The following is a 13,936-nucleotide window of genomic DNA, read 5'->3' as shown; positions in this document are numbered from 1 at the left end:
GCGGGGGGGGTTCTTCTCCGCGCCGGCCATGGCGGAGCCCGACAGGGGCCGGCGCGGAAGGAAGGAGTGCCCCCACGGAACAGGCCCGCCCGCGGATCGGTGGGCCCCGATCGCGGGCCAGGCCACTGTGGGGCACCCCGTGGCTGGATCCCCCCGTGCACCCCTCCGTGGACCGCACCAGCCGGCCTACCAGCCAGGTCCCGCCGTGTGGGACCAGGTCCAATCCACACCGGTGGGACTGGCCAGAAACCGACGGCCACTCGGCCCACCGGAGCCCGGAGAATTGTCGGGGGGGGGGGACGGGGGGGACCGCTGCCAACGGCCCCCGACCGGCGCGGTTTGATCCCCGCCCCTGCCCAAAAACCGGCACCGGAGAATACGGCAGCCGGCGTCGGAGCAGCGGGGTGGGATTCACGCCCCCCCCCCCCTCTGGGGATTCTCCGACCCAGCGGGGGGTCGGAGAATCCCGCCCATATTCTCTCCAGCCACACTATTCAACCCCTTTAACATTTTGACACCTAAATTAGATCTGGACACATCTTCACACACCTGTACAAACCTGCATACACCAAACACACCTGGACACTCTTTCCAACACCTGTACACACCACACACCTTCACACAGGTAGACACACCTAGGCCCACCTGCACATCCATGAACACACCTGTACACACATGAACACACCTGCACATACATGTACACACCTGAACAAACCTGTGAACACACCTGCACATACATGTACAAACCTGTGAACACACCTGCACATACATGTGCACACCTGCACAAACCTGTGAACACACCTGCACATACATGTACATGCCTGAACAAACCTGTGAACACACCTGCACATACATGTACACACCTGAACAAACATGTGAACACACCTGCACATACATGTACAAACCTGTGAACACACCTGCACAAAAATGTACACCCAAAGAAACCTGTGAACACACCTGCACATACATGTGCACACCTGAACAAACCTGTGAACACACCTGCACATACATGTACACACCTGAACAAACATGTGAACACACCTGCACATACATGTACAAACCTGTGAACACACCTGCACAAAAATGTACACACCCAAACAAACCTGTGAACACACCTGCACATACATGTACACACCTGTGAACACACCTGCACATACATGTGCACACCTGCACAAACCTGTGAACACACCTGCACATACATGTACATGCCTGAACAAACCTGTGAACACACCTGCACATACATGTACACACCTGAACAAACATGTGAACACACCTGCACATACATGTACAAACCTGTGAACACACCTGCACAAAAATGTACACCCAAAGAAACCTGTGAACACACCTGCACATACATGTGCACACCTGAACAAACCTGTGAACACACCTGCACATACATGTACACACCTGAACAAACATGTGAACACACCTGCACATACATGTACAAACCTGTGAACACACCTGCACAAAAATGTACACACCCAAACAAACCTGTGAACACACCTGCACATACATGTACACACCTGAAGAAACCTGTGAACACACCTGCAAATGCAAATGACCATGAGCAAAAGCAGGGAGCCTGGCTGGTGGATTCCTTTACAAAGGTGAGGCGTAATTAGGTTATTTTAGTATTGCGGGGAATCTGCGTTACTGGGTACAGCAAAAGACCATTTCTTCACTAGAAAAGGAATATCGAAGCCTTGATAAGTTGATGTCTTTCCCCCTGGCCCTGGTCTGGGGGCGGGGCAGAGTTGGAGGGAGAGCGATGATGTTGGGTATCAGTGGGGGGCATTTACCCAACTTTGTTTCTGCCTCAATCTGGTGGACTGTAACTATAATTTGCAGCTGTCAGGGACCCTCACCCCAGCCACCAGGGTTTTGGAATAAAATCCCGACAGTGCTGAAAGAGGCCATTAGGCCCATCGAGTCTGTACTGACCCTACGAAAGAGCAACCTAACTAGGCCCTCTCCCCTGCCCTACAGCCCCATGTAACCTACACATCTTTGGACACTGAGGGGAAATTTATCCTGGCCAATCCACCTGATCTGCACATCTTTGGACTGTGGGAGGAAATCGGAGCACCCGGAGGCAACCCACGCACACACATGGGGAGAACATGCAGACTCCACACAGTCACGTGAGGCCGGAATTGAACCTGGGTCCCTGGCGCTGTGAGGCAACAGTGCTAACCACTGTGCCACCAGTTATTGATCAAGTGGAAATTATGTGATTGGACGATTATTTTAGACTCATTGGGACAGTAATGGTAACTTTCGTTGAGCCAATCAGATCAGATCCAGCAACCTGACCAGTTTCGAGGTTCCTCGATCTCCGCCTGGACCAGCTCAGTTTCCACTTTAACACTTCCAGTGCCAACCCTGCAATATGTTATTATAGAAAACAGGACAAGTGCGGTTTCACACCATGAATATAACGTGCTCCATGGAAACTGAACCATACTGTAGCAACATCAGACTTTTCCTTCAATACAGGTGGAGGTTTTCATCAATGATATTCCCAGTAACTGTTCTGGGAATTGTGGATATAAGTGGAATTCTGAGAAAACCCCAATCATTTTAGGCATCAGCCCAACAACAGGTAAATGCTGGAAATCCAGGTGAGCGTTTCAGTGATGTTATCCATTTATAATGTTGAAAGTTATTGATTATACTACCCCCCACACCCAAGTGCGTTCTGCTCCTGGAATATATCCTGAGATGTTGAGTGGGAATGACCCACAGTCCGTGAAATTGAGGGTCCTGATTACAAGCTGAGACCATTGGCTCGAGTGAAAATCCTCCCAATATCTGGTGTAATTTTGTGAATTCGTCAGCCATCCAGCTGTCTCCTCTGGACATTCCCATGTCCGTGACCGAGGGAGAGTCCAGCCCGTTGGCAGAGCACAATGATTAACTTCCCACTGAAATCAAATCGTCCTTTTACTTTACCAGGATCCATGGCCGGTGGGACTGTTTTGACCATAACCGGATCCAGATTTGCCAATAGTTCAAGAACTGATACAACCTGGGTTTCAATTGGAGATTCCCATTGTCCAATCACAGGATTAACAGGTGGGTAAAAGTTTTAACGTAAATGAAGATCAGTCAGTACCGACTGGAGAGCGAGGAATCGTGTGGACGTACTGCTAGGACTAACCCTGATGTGTGCATTGCAGGAATCCTGATGTTTTGACACTAAGACCTCCTTTCCCTGAACAACAGTGGCACAATACAAACTCGGCAAAGTGGCCAAATGTGTTGGGGAATGCCTCTTGCCATATTTTTTGGAACCTCTGAAATTTGCAGCTTTCTGATAGCGCTGACCTTTATTCTGCTATCCACACCTACTCTGGACCAATTCTTTCTTCCTTTACCACTGTCATTACCACTTCCTTTGCCTTGGTTCTTTGTCATTTAGTTCCCTTGCCTTCTAACCTATCCCTGACCGTCTCTGTTGCCCCTCCTGCCCCGTGTCCCTCTTTCTCAACAATTTAAAACCCATCTCATTCCTATCTTCCTTGGGCTGGGGTTCTCCGCCGGCGGGAGTCTCCGTTCTGCCGGCGCCCGGGGGTTTCCCGACGGCGTGGGGCTGCCCCACAATGGGAATCCCCATTGACCGGCCGGAGTAACGGAGACTCCCGCCGGCGGGTCGGGGCAGAAATGTGGCGAGGCGGAGAATCCCGCCCATTGGGTTTGAAACGTTAACCCTGTTTCTCTCTCCACAGATGCTGCCAGACCTGCTGAGATTTTCCAGCATTTTTTGCTGCTATTCCCCTGTTTCTTTACTCTATATAGTTAGCACATTTTCAGTATAAGATACAGAGCTTTCTACCTCAGACATTCCCATAGTAAATTATTCCTTCCACCGACAACCCTCTGTCTAATCTCCCTCCTAATTTCTTTGTTTTTTTTTACCCATTCATGGGATGTATTGTTGGCTAGGCCATCAAATATTGCCCATCCCTAATTGCCCTCGAGAAGGTGCCTGTGAGCTGCCTTCTTGATCCACTGCAGTCCATGCAGTGTAGGTACACCCACAGTGCTGTTAGGGAGGGAGTTCCAGCATTTTGACCCAGTGGAGGAACGGCAATATCTTTCCAAATCAGGATGGTGAGTGTCTTGGAGGGGAACTTCTAAGTTGTGGTGTTCCCAGGTATCTGGTCCTTCTAGATGGTAGTGGTCGTGGGTTTGGAAGGTGCTGCCTAAGGAGCTTTGGTGAGTTACTGAAGTGGATGGTACACACGGCTGCCACTGTGTGTCGGTGGTGGAGGGAGTGACTGTTTGTGGAAGGGGAGCAATCAAGCGGGGCTGCTTTGTCCTGGATGGTGTCAGACTTCTTGAGTGTTGTTGGAGCTGCACTCATCCAGGCAAGTGGAGAGTATTCCATTACACTCTTGACCTGTGCCTTGCGAATAGTGGACAGACTTTGGGTATTCAGGAGGTGAGTTACTCTCCACAGAATTCCTCTGACCTGCTCTTGTAGCCTCAATATTAATGTGGCTGGGTCCGGTTTAGTTTGTGGTCAATGGTAACCCAGGATGTTGACAGTGGAGGATTCAGCAATGGAAATGCCATTGAAAAGTATGAGGAGATGGTTAGACCCTCTCTTGTAGGAGATGGTCATTGTTTGGCACTTGTGTGGCGTGAATGTAACTTGTCACTTGTCAGGCCCAAGCCTGGACATTGTCCAGGTCTTGCTGCATTTGGACACGGACTGCTTCATTATCTGAGGAGTCGCAAATGGTGCTGAACATTGTGTAGTCACCCGCAAACATGCCCACTTCTGACCTTATGATGGAAGGAAGATCATTGATGAAGCAGCTGAAGATGGTTGGGCCTAGGACACTACCCTGAGAAACTAAGGAAGGGAGATCCAGAGTTTTGACCCAGTGACAGTGAAGGAATGGCCATAGAATCCAATTCAGAACGGTGAGTGACTTGGAGAGGAACTTGCAGGTTTGGAGTTCCCATGCGCCTGCAGCCCCCGTCCTTCTTATCTTCGAGGGTGTGGTTTTGGAAGGTGCTATTGAAGAAGCTTTTGTGCTTTCTTAGACTTGGCGGTGACACTCTGAATGTTCCAGGCTGTTAGAGAGATTGGGAATGTAATGTTTTGTTTTGGGTGTAATCTATCATTTGTAATTAAAGATGACAAATATTCTGGCTTTTAAAAAGTTTAAACAGATCACGACAACAACCTGCATTTGCATAGCACCTTTTAGATAGTAAAGCTTCCCAATGGCAGAGTAATGGGAATTGGTGGTGCACAAGAGGCAGGAATTGGAGGAGCACAGAGATCTCCAAGGGTTGGGGGAGAGTTACAGAGATAGATTGATATATACATCATCATAATGTGGACAAGGTGCGGCGGTGGTGGGAAGGAGGAGGGGTAGAGTGGGTTAGGATGGAGGAGGAATCTTGTAAGGGGTCTAGATTGAGGGCTATGGTGACGGCAGCATTGCCAATGGCTCCGAGTAGGTATTCAGGGAGCCCAGTGGTGCAGTCCACGGTGAAGATATGGAATCAGCTGAGGAGGCATTTTCGGGTGGAAGGGATGTCGGTGCTAACGCCGCTGTGCGAGAATCATGGGTTTGAGCCGGGGGGGTGGATAGTGTATACAGGAGGTGGAGGGAAGTGGGGCTGGTCAAGGTGAGGGATCTGTATTTGGAGAAAGGGTTCGCCAGTCTGGAGGAGCTAAGGGAGAGGGTAGAGCTGCCGAGGGGGAGTGAGTTCAGGTACCTGCAGGTTAGGGACTTTGTGCGAAAGATCTGGAGGGAGTTCCCGAGGTTGCCGGGATACACCCTGCTGGAGCGACTGCTGCTTCCGGATGTGGAAGGGGAGGGAAAAATTGGGGATATGTATAAGTGGTTGGGGAGCAGGGAGGTGAGCGGGTGGTGAAGGTCAAGGAGAAATGGGAAGCGGAGTTGGGAGGGGAGATCAATTGGGGAGTATGGAGTGAGGCACTGCGAAGGGTAAATGGGACCTCCTCTTGTGCAAGGATGAGCCTGATACAGTTTAAGGTGGTGCACAGGGTGCATATGACTCGGGCGAGAATGAGTGGGTTCTTTCAGGGGGTAGCAGATGAGTGTGAGAGGTGTGGGCGGGGCCAGCGAATCACGCGCACATGTTTTGCGGTTGTGAAAAATTGGGACGATTCTGGATGGGAGTGTTTGCGGTGTTAGCCAGGATAGTGGAGGAAGAGGTGGACCTCTGACCCTTTGGTGGCGATATTTGGGGTTTCAGAGAAGCCGGAGCTCATGGAGAGAAGGAAGGCCGATGTCTTGGTCTTTGTCTCTCTGATTGCACGGCGGCGAATTTTGCTGGAGTGGCGGTCGGCATCGCCACCGGGGGTAGCAGCATGGTCGGGTGACCTGTATGACTTCCTGCGGTTAGAGAAGATAAAGTAGAACTTCCGGGTGCGGCGATGACCAACTAAGTCGCACATTTTGGCAGCTCCCGGTGGAACGGACTTTTGGGCTCTTAATAGGAGCCCCAACGGCAATTTTAACGGCTAAAAACACTGTGCGGTAAACCAGAAGGGAATCCCCCCTGGACACGGATGGAAAAAGGAGAGGAAGGTGGCCGGATTGCGGTGGATCCTCTAGAGCAGCGGCCAGGAAGGCAGGCACAAAGCAAGATGGCGTCGGAAGGAGGCAGTGTAATATGGGGCCCTGACCAACAAGAGTTCCTGCGGCGTTGCGTGGAAGAACTTAAAAAGGAGATGAAGAAGGAGCTGTTGGCCCCGATATTACAGGCGATTGAAGGGCTAAAGGAGGAGCAAAAGACCCAGGAACAGGAGCTTCGGGTCGTGAAGGCAAAGGCTGCTGAGAATGAGGACGACATACAGGGCCTGGTGGTGAAGACAGAGATGCACGAGGCACAACACAAAAGGTGTGTGGAAAGGCTGGAGGTGCTGGAGAATAATGCGAGGAGGAAGAATTTAAGGATTCTGGGTCTTCCCGAAGGTGCAGAAGGGGCGGACGTCGGGGCATATGTGAGCACGATGCTGCACTCGTTAATGGGATCGGAGGCCCCGACGGGCCCGTTGGAGGTGGAGGGAGCCTATCGAGTTATGGCGGGAAGACCGAGGGCTGGAGAAATTCCTCGAGCCATAGTGGTGAGATTTCTCCGATATAAGGACAGAGAGATGGTCCTCAGATGGGCAAAGAAAACTCGGAGCAGTAGGTGGGAGAACGCGGTGATCCGCGTATATCAGGATTGGAGTGCGGAGGTGGCGAGAAGGAGGGCAAGCTTTAATCGGGCCAAGGCGGTGCTGCACAAAAGGAAGGTTAAATTTGGAATGCTGCAGCCGGCAAGACTGTGGGTCACACATCAAGGGAAACACCACTACTTCGAAACGGCAGAAGAGGCGTGGACATTTATTGTCGAGGAGAAATTGGAATAAGCGGGCTAGAAAAAGAACGTTTGGGACAAAGTGGTGGGGCGAATATGTGGGGTGAAGAAGGGGAAGAGGGGGAAGAGATGATTTCCCAAGTCGTTAATCCTGCGACCCTGTAACTTTTCTCTCTTCCCCATGTCGTGGGGGAGGGAGGATGAGGAGCTGGGGGCGCCGGCCATTGGGGGTGGGGCCAAATGGGAAGCGCGGGCTTTGTTCCCGCGCTATGGTAATCATGGCGGGAACAGGGAAGCAGGAAGGAGGGGGCCTCGCGCAGTGTGAGCCGAGGTCACGGGGGGAAGCCGAGGTCGGCCAGAGTTTGCTGACTTCTGGGAGCAACATGGGTGGTGCAATTACGCTAGTGAGGGATCTAGCGGGGGGGGGGGGAGGGGGGAGTTAACTGGGTTGCTGCTGCTGGGGAGAAGGGGGAGCTGGTATGGGGTGGGGTGGTCGGGGCGGGAGGGCACCGTTGTGGGGAGATACGGCTACGTGGGAACCGGGTGAGGAGCTGGATTGAAAAAGGAGATGGCTAGTCAACAAGGGGGGGGGGGGGTAAAGAGCCCCCAACCCGGCTGATCACGTGGAATGTGAGGGGGCTGAACGGGCCGATAAAGAGGGCACGGGTACTCGCACACCTAAAGAAACTTAAGGCAGATGTGGTTATGCTGCAGGAGACGCATCTGAAACTGATAGGCCAGGTCAGACTACGCAAAGGATGGGTGGGGCAGGTGTTTCATTCGGGGCTAGACGCAAAAAACAGGGGGGTGGCTATACTAGTGGGGAAGCGGGTAATGTTTGAGGCAAAGACCATAGTGGCGGATAGTGGGGGCAGATACGTGATGGTGAGTGGCAAATTGCAAGGGGAGGCGGTGGTCTTAGTGAACGTATATGCCCCGAACTGGGATGATGCCAACTTTATGAGGCGTATGTTGGGACGTATCCCGGACCTAGAGGTGGGGAAGTTGGTAATGGGCGGAGATTTTAATACGGTGCTGGACCCAGGGCTGGACAGATCGAGGTCCAGGACCGGAAGGAGGCCGGCTGCAGCTAGGGTGCTTATGGACTTGATGGAGCAGATGGGAGGAGTAGACCCCTGGAGATTTAGTAGACCTAGGAGTAAGGAGTTTTCGTTTTTCTCCTATGTCCACAAAGTTTATTCACGGATAGACATTTTTGTTTTGGGAAGGGCACTGATCCCGAAGGGGAAGGGCACTGATCCCGAAGGTGACGGGGACGGAGTACACGGCTATAGCTATTTCGGATCATGCTCCACATTGGGTGGACCTGGAGATAGGGGAGGAAAAAGAACAGCGTCCACCCTGGAGAATGGACATGGGATTATTGGCAGATGAGGGGGGGTGTTTAAGGGTGAGGGGGTGTATTGAAAGGTACTTGGAACTCAATGATAATGTAGAGGTCCAGGTGGGAGTGGTCTGGGAGGCGCTGAAGGCAGTGGTTAGAGGGGAGCTGATATCTATTAGGGCACATAAAGGAAAGCAAGAGGGTAGGGAAAGGGAGCTGTTGTTGAAAGAACTTCTGCGGGTGGACAGACAATATGCGGAGGCACCGGAGGAGGGACTGTACAGGGAAAGGCAAAGGCTACATGTAGAATTTGACTTGTTGACTACAGGTAATGCAGAGGCACAATGGAGGAAGGCACAGGGTGTACAGTACGAATATGGGGAGAAGGCGAGCAGGTTGCTGGCCCACCAACTGAGGAAAAGGGGCGCAGCGAGGGAGATAGGGGGGGTGAGAGATGAGGAGGGAGAGATGGAGCGGGGAGCGGAGAGAGTGAATGGAGTGTTCAAGGCATTTTATGAAAGATTATATGAAGCTCAGCCCCGGATGGGAAGGAGAGAATGATGTGCTTTCTGGATCAGCTGGAATTTCCTAAGGTGGAGGAGCAGGAGAGGGCGGGACTGGGAGCACAGATTGAGACGGAGGAAGTAGTGAAAGGGATTGGGAGCATGCAGGCGGGGAAGGCCCCGGGACCAGACGGATTCCCAGTTGAATTCTATAGGAAATATATGGACTTGCTGGCCCCGCTACTGATGAGAACCTTTAATGAGGCGAGGGAAAGGGGGCAGCTGCCCCCGACTATGTCAGAGGCAACTATATCGCTCCTCCTAAAGGAAAAAGACCCGCTGCAATGCAGGTCCTATAGGCCTATTTCCCTCCTGAATGTGGACGCTAAGATTCTGGCCAAGGTAATGGCAATGAGGATAGAGGATTGTGTCCCGGGGGTAGTCCATGAGGACCAAACTGGGTTTGTGAAGGGGAGACAGCTGAATACAAATATACGGAGGCTGCTAGGGGTAATGATGATGCCCCCACCAGAGGGGGAAGCGGAGATAGTGGTGGCGATGGATGCCGAGAAAGCATTTGATAGAGTGGAGTGGGATTATTTGTGGGAGGTGCTGAGGAGATTTGGCTTTGGAGATGGGTATATCAGATGGGTACAGTTGCTGTATAGGGCCCTGATGGCGAGCGTGGTCACGAATGGACGGGGGTCTGATTATTTTCGGCTCCATAGAGGGACGAGGCAGGGATGTCCTCTGTCCCCGTTATTGTTTGCACTGGCGATTGAGCCCCTGGCCATAGCATTGAGGGGTTCCAGGAAGTGGAGGGGAGTACTCAAGGGAGGAGAAGAACACCGGGTATCTCTGTATGCGGATGATTTGTTGCTATATGTGGCGGACCCGGCGGAGGGGATGCCAGAGATAATGCGGATACTTGGGGAGTTTGGGGATTTTTCAGGGTATAAATTGAACATGGGGAAAAGTGAGTTGTTTGTGGTGCATCCAGGGGAGCAGAGCAGAGAAATAGAGGATTTACCGTTGAGGAAGGTAACAAGGGACTTTCGGTACTTGGGGATCCAGATAGCCAAGAATTGGGGTACATTACACAGGCTTAATTTAACACGGTTGGTGGAACAGATGGAGGAGGACTTTAAGAGATGGGACACGGTGTCCTTGTCACTGGCAGGGAGGGTGCAGGCGGTTAAAATGGTGGTCCTCCCGAGATTCCTTTTTGTGTTTCAGTGCCTCCCGGTGGTGGTCACGAAGGCTTTTTTCAAAAGAATCGAGAAGAGTATTATGAGTTTTGTGTGGGCCGGGAAGACCCCGAGAGTGAGGAGGGGATTTTTGCAGCGTAGTAGGGACAGGGGGGGGGCTGGCACTACCGAGCCTAAGTGAGTACTACTGGGCCGCCAATGTTTCAATGGTGTGTAAGTGGATGGGAGAAGAGGAGGGAGCGGCGTGGAAGAGATTGGAGAGGGCGTCCTGCAGGGGGACTAGCCTACAAGCTATGGTGACGGCACCGTTGCCGTTCTCACCGAAGAAATACACCACAAGCCCGGTGGTGGAGGCTACATTGAAAATTTGGGGGCAGTGGAGACGGCATAGGGGAAAGACGGGAGCCTCGGTGCGGTCCCCGATAAGAAATAATCATAGGTTTGTTCCGGGGAGAATGGATGGGGGATTTGGAGCATGGCAAAGAGCAGGGGTAGCACAATTGAGAGATCTGTTTGTAGATGGGACGTTTGCAAGTCTGGGAGCGCTGACCGAAAAATATGGGTTGCCCCAAGGGAATGCATTTCGGTACATGCAACTGAGGGCTTTTGCGAGGCAACAGGTGAGGGAATTCCCGCAGCTCCCGACGCAGGAGGTGCAGGATAGAGTGATCTCAGAGACATGGGTGGGGGATGGTAAGGTGTCGGACATATATAGGGAAATGAGGGACGAGGGGGAGATCATGGTAGATGAGCTGAAAGGGAAATGGGAAGAAGAGCTAGGGGAGGAGATTGAGGAGGGGCTGTGGGCTGATGCCCAACGTAGGGTAAACCCATCGTCCTCGTGTGCCAGGCTAAGCCTGATACAATTTAAGGTGTTACACAGGACGCATATGACTGGAGCACGGCTCAGTAAATTTTTTGGGATAGAGGATAGGTGTGCGAGATGCTCGAGAAGCCCAGCGAATCACACCCACATGTTCTGGTCATGCCCGGCACTACAGGGGTTTTGGGTGGGGGTGGCAAAGGTGCTTTCGAAGGTGGTGGGGGTCCAGGTCGAACCAAGCTGGGGGTTGGCTATATTTGGGGTTGCAGAAGAGCTGGGTGTGCAGGAGGCGAGAGAGGCTGATGTTTTGGCCTTTGCGTCCCTAGTAGCCCGGCGCAGGATATTGTTAATGTGGAAGGAAGCCAAACCCCCGGGTGTGGAGACCTGGATAAACAACATGGCAGGGTTTATAAAGTTAGAACGGATTAAGTTCGTACTAAGGGGTTCGGCTCAAGGGTTCACCAGGCGGTGGCAACCGTTCGTCGACTACCTCACAGAAAGATAGAGGGAATGGAAAAGAAGAAGACAACAGCAGCAACCCAGGGGGGAGGGGGAGGGGGGGAGGAATCGGACGGACTCTCAGGGATGTTAGTGTATATGTATAGGCACTTGTTTTAGGTAATGTATATTGGATTGTTGGATTGTATCTTTGGAGAGTATTTATTTTTGACAAGGCAGTTGCCATTTAGTTTGGTTTTTGTTTCTGTTCATATATTATTTATTTATTTGTTGAAAACTGGCCACTGTTATTTATATTGCTTTATTGTTGTTTAAAAGAAACACTACGTATTGTTCTGTTTGGCCAAAAAATCTTGAATAAAATATATATTTTTTTTAGAAAGAGAAGATAAAGTATGAGTTAAGGGTCTCAGCACAGAGGTTTTTTAAAAGGTGGGGGATGTTTGTGACCATGTTTGAGGAGCTGTTCATCGGTGGGGGGAGGGGGAAGGGGAGGGAGGGTGAAAAAGGGGAAAAATCTGTACAGACTGTATAGTTGATTGTTGGGAGTATGTTTCCCGGGGTGTTTATTTGCTGTAACCTGTTTTGATACATGTTTGTAATAAAATGCATTTTTAAAAAATATATATATATATCATCATTATGTACAAAGATAATGCTGCGTATCTCTTTATATTGTAAGAAGTCTTACAACACCAGGTTAAAGCCCAACAGATTTGTTTCAAATCACTGGCTTTCGGAGCGCAGCTCCTCCATTCACCTGAGGAAGGAGCAGTGCTTCAAAAGCTAGTGTTTGAAACAAACCTGTTGGACTTTAACCTGGTGTTGTAAGACTTCTTACAGTGCTCACCCCAGTCCAACGCCGGCATCTCCACATCATTTCTTTATATTGAAAGCCATTGGGGGGTGAAATCAAAGGAAAATGCACCTCTTTTTTATTCTCGTTGAATTGATCATTTACATTCTTTGTTACTTTGTCTTCAGATACTGAGATTACCTGTACGATTGAGACTGCCAGTAATACATCATCTCCTCTCACTGTCTACATTGCTGGCCTTGGCTTTGCAAAACATTCCGGGAACCAGACATTCACGTTCACCTTTAAAAAGGAAGTTACAAGCATATCACCATCTCTGGGCAGCACTGAAGGTACGGATTGTAGAATCAATAATTACATAAATCAGCATTAAACATTAACATCCTCCTTCAGTTACAGTCCTGGCACTTAAAACGTTCATGTTTAAAATGGACACTGGGCTCGAGATTCCAAAGAGCAATAGCTGTTGCATTAACATCAGTTTTACGGTTGATAACATCTTGTGTTCTGTTTATTTCAGAGAACAATTTTGTTCACTCGTGGCCTCACTAAATATAATAACACCGCCTCTGGCAGTCTTTAATAATGTGCCCTCTTTCGGAAAAAAAGAGACCTTTGCAGTATTTGCAGTCCATTAAAATGATGGCCAATGTAACTCTGAACGAATGATGGTCACCTACATCGTTCAGGGTCTGGGGCATCGAAAGCAGCTGTGTATTACTGAAAAGACATGGCAAAAGCTTACGGGAAACGGCGGCCACAGTAAGGGCTGGCCAATGATGAAATCTTCTGCAGAAAATTGTTTTACCCTCTTCACTGATCTTTTATCAGACAGAGATGTCCCTGATCTATTATTTCTTCTGAATTTCTGCCCATTTATTGCAGGTGGCAAACAAGTTTAAAATACATTTTGCCAAATGTTTTGGGTTTGAAGTGTTGGCTGGGTCAGGCCATCAAATCCTGAATTGATTTTTATTTCTGTTAACACTGTGCTTACGTTTTGGATATTGCAGGAAATGGACAAATCATGTTCAAACACGCCCCCAGTGCCAAATATCAATGTTTTAGGATTTGTTTCCTCTGCACTTACAAAGTTGGGGTACACTGTCTTTTCTGCACTGCAATTCTGCGCCCAGTGTAATCCCAGCCTTAATCAGGATCTCTCCTTATACCAGGCCTGACAGAGGGAGGGCGTCTTCCTCCCATTGTGTCCGAGTCACAGGGCCGGGAATTCCTGCCCAAACTCAATGGACATTTCACTGCCTCTCCCAATTTTCCATCCTGACTGTGGGGCGTGGGCAATCCTGGCCTTTAGTGTCATTTACGGCACAGAAGGAGGCCATTCGGTCCATTGAGTCTGTGCTGGTTCCCCAGGGCACAATCCTGTAACTCTAGGAGTTCATTCCCCTCGTGTCCATCCAATTTCCT

The 13,936-nt window shown here is 50.4% G+C and overlaps 1 protein-coding gene across 1 annotated transcript in view; it reads left to right on the top strand.

Annotated features, from left to right (window-relative positions):
• The window catches only part of pkhd1l1.1 (PKHD1 like 1, tandem duplicate 1), a 291,976-nt gene that overhangs the window by 111,278 nt on the left and 166,762 nt on the right, over window positions 1–13,936 (top strand). Inside the window, 3 exon segments of the mRNA XM_072468659.1 lie at window positions 2,497–2,602; window positions 2,956–3,075; window positions 12,676–12,840. Coding sequence (XP_072324760.1) covers window positions 2,497–2,602; window positions 2,956–3,075; window positions 12,676–12,840 — 391 coding nt within the window.

Source organism: Scyliorhinus torazame, chromosome 11 (genome assembly GCF_047496885.1).
Source record: "Scyliorhinus torazame isolate Kashiwa2021f chromosome 11, sScyTor2.1, whole genome shotgun sequence".
Classification (NCBI taxonomy): domain Eukaryota; kingdom Metazoa; phylum Chordata; class Chondrichthyes; order Carcharhiniformes; family Scyliorhinidae; genus Scyliorhinus; species Scyliorhinus torazame.
This window is presented reverse-complemented; position numbering and strand designations above follow the sequence as displayed.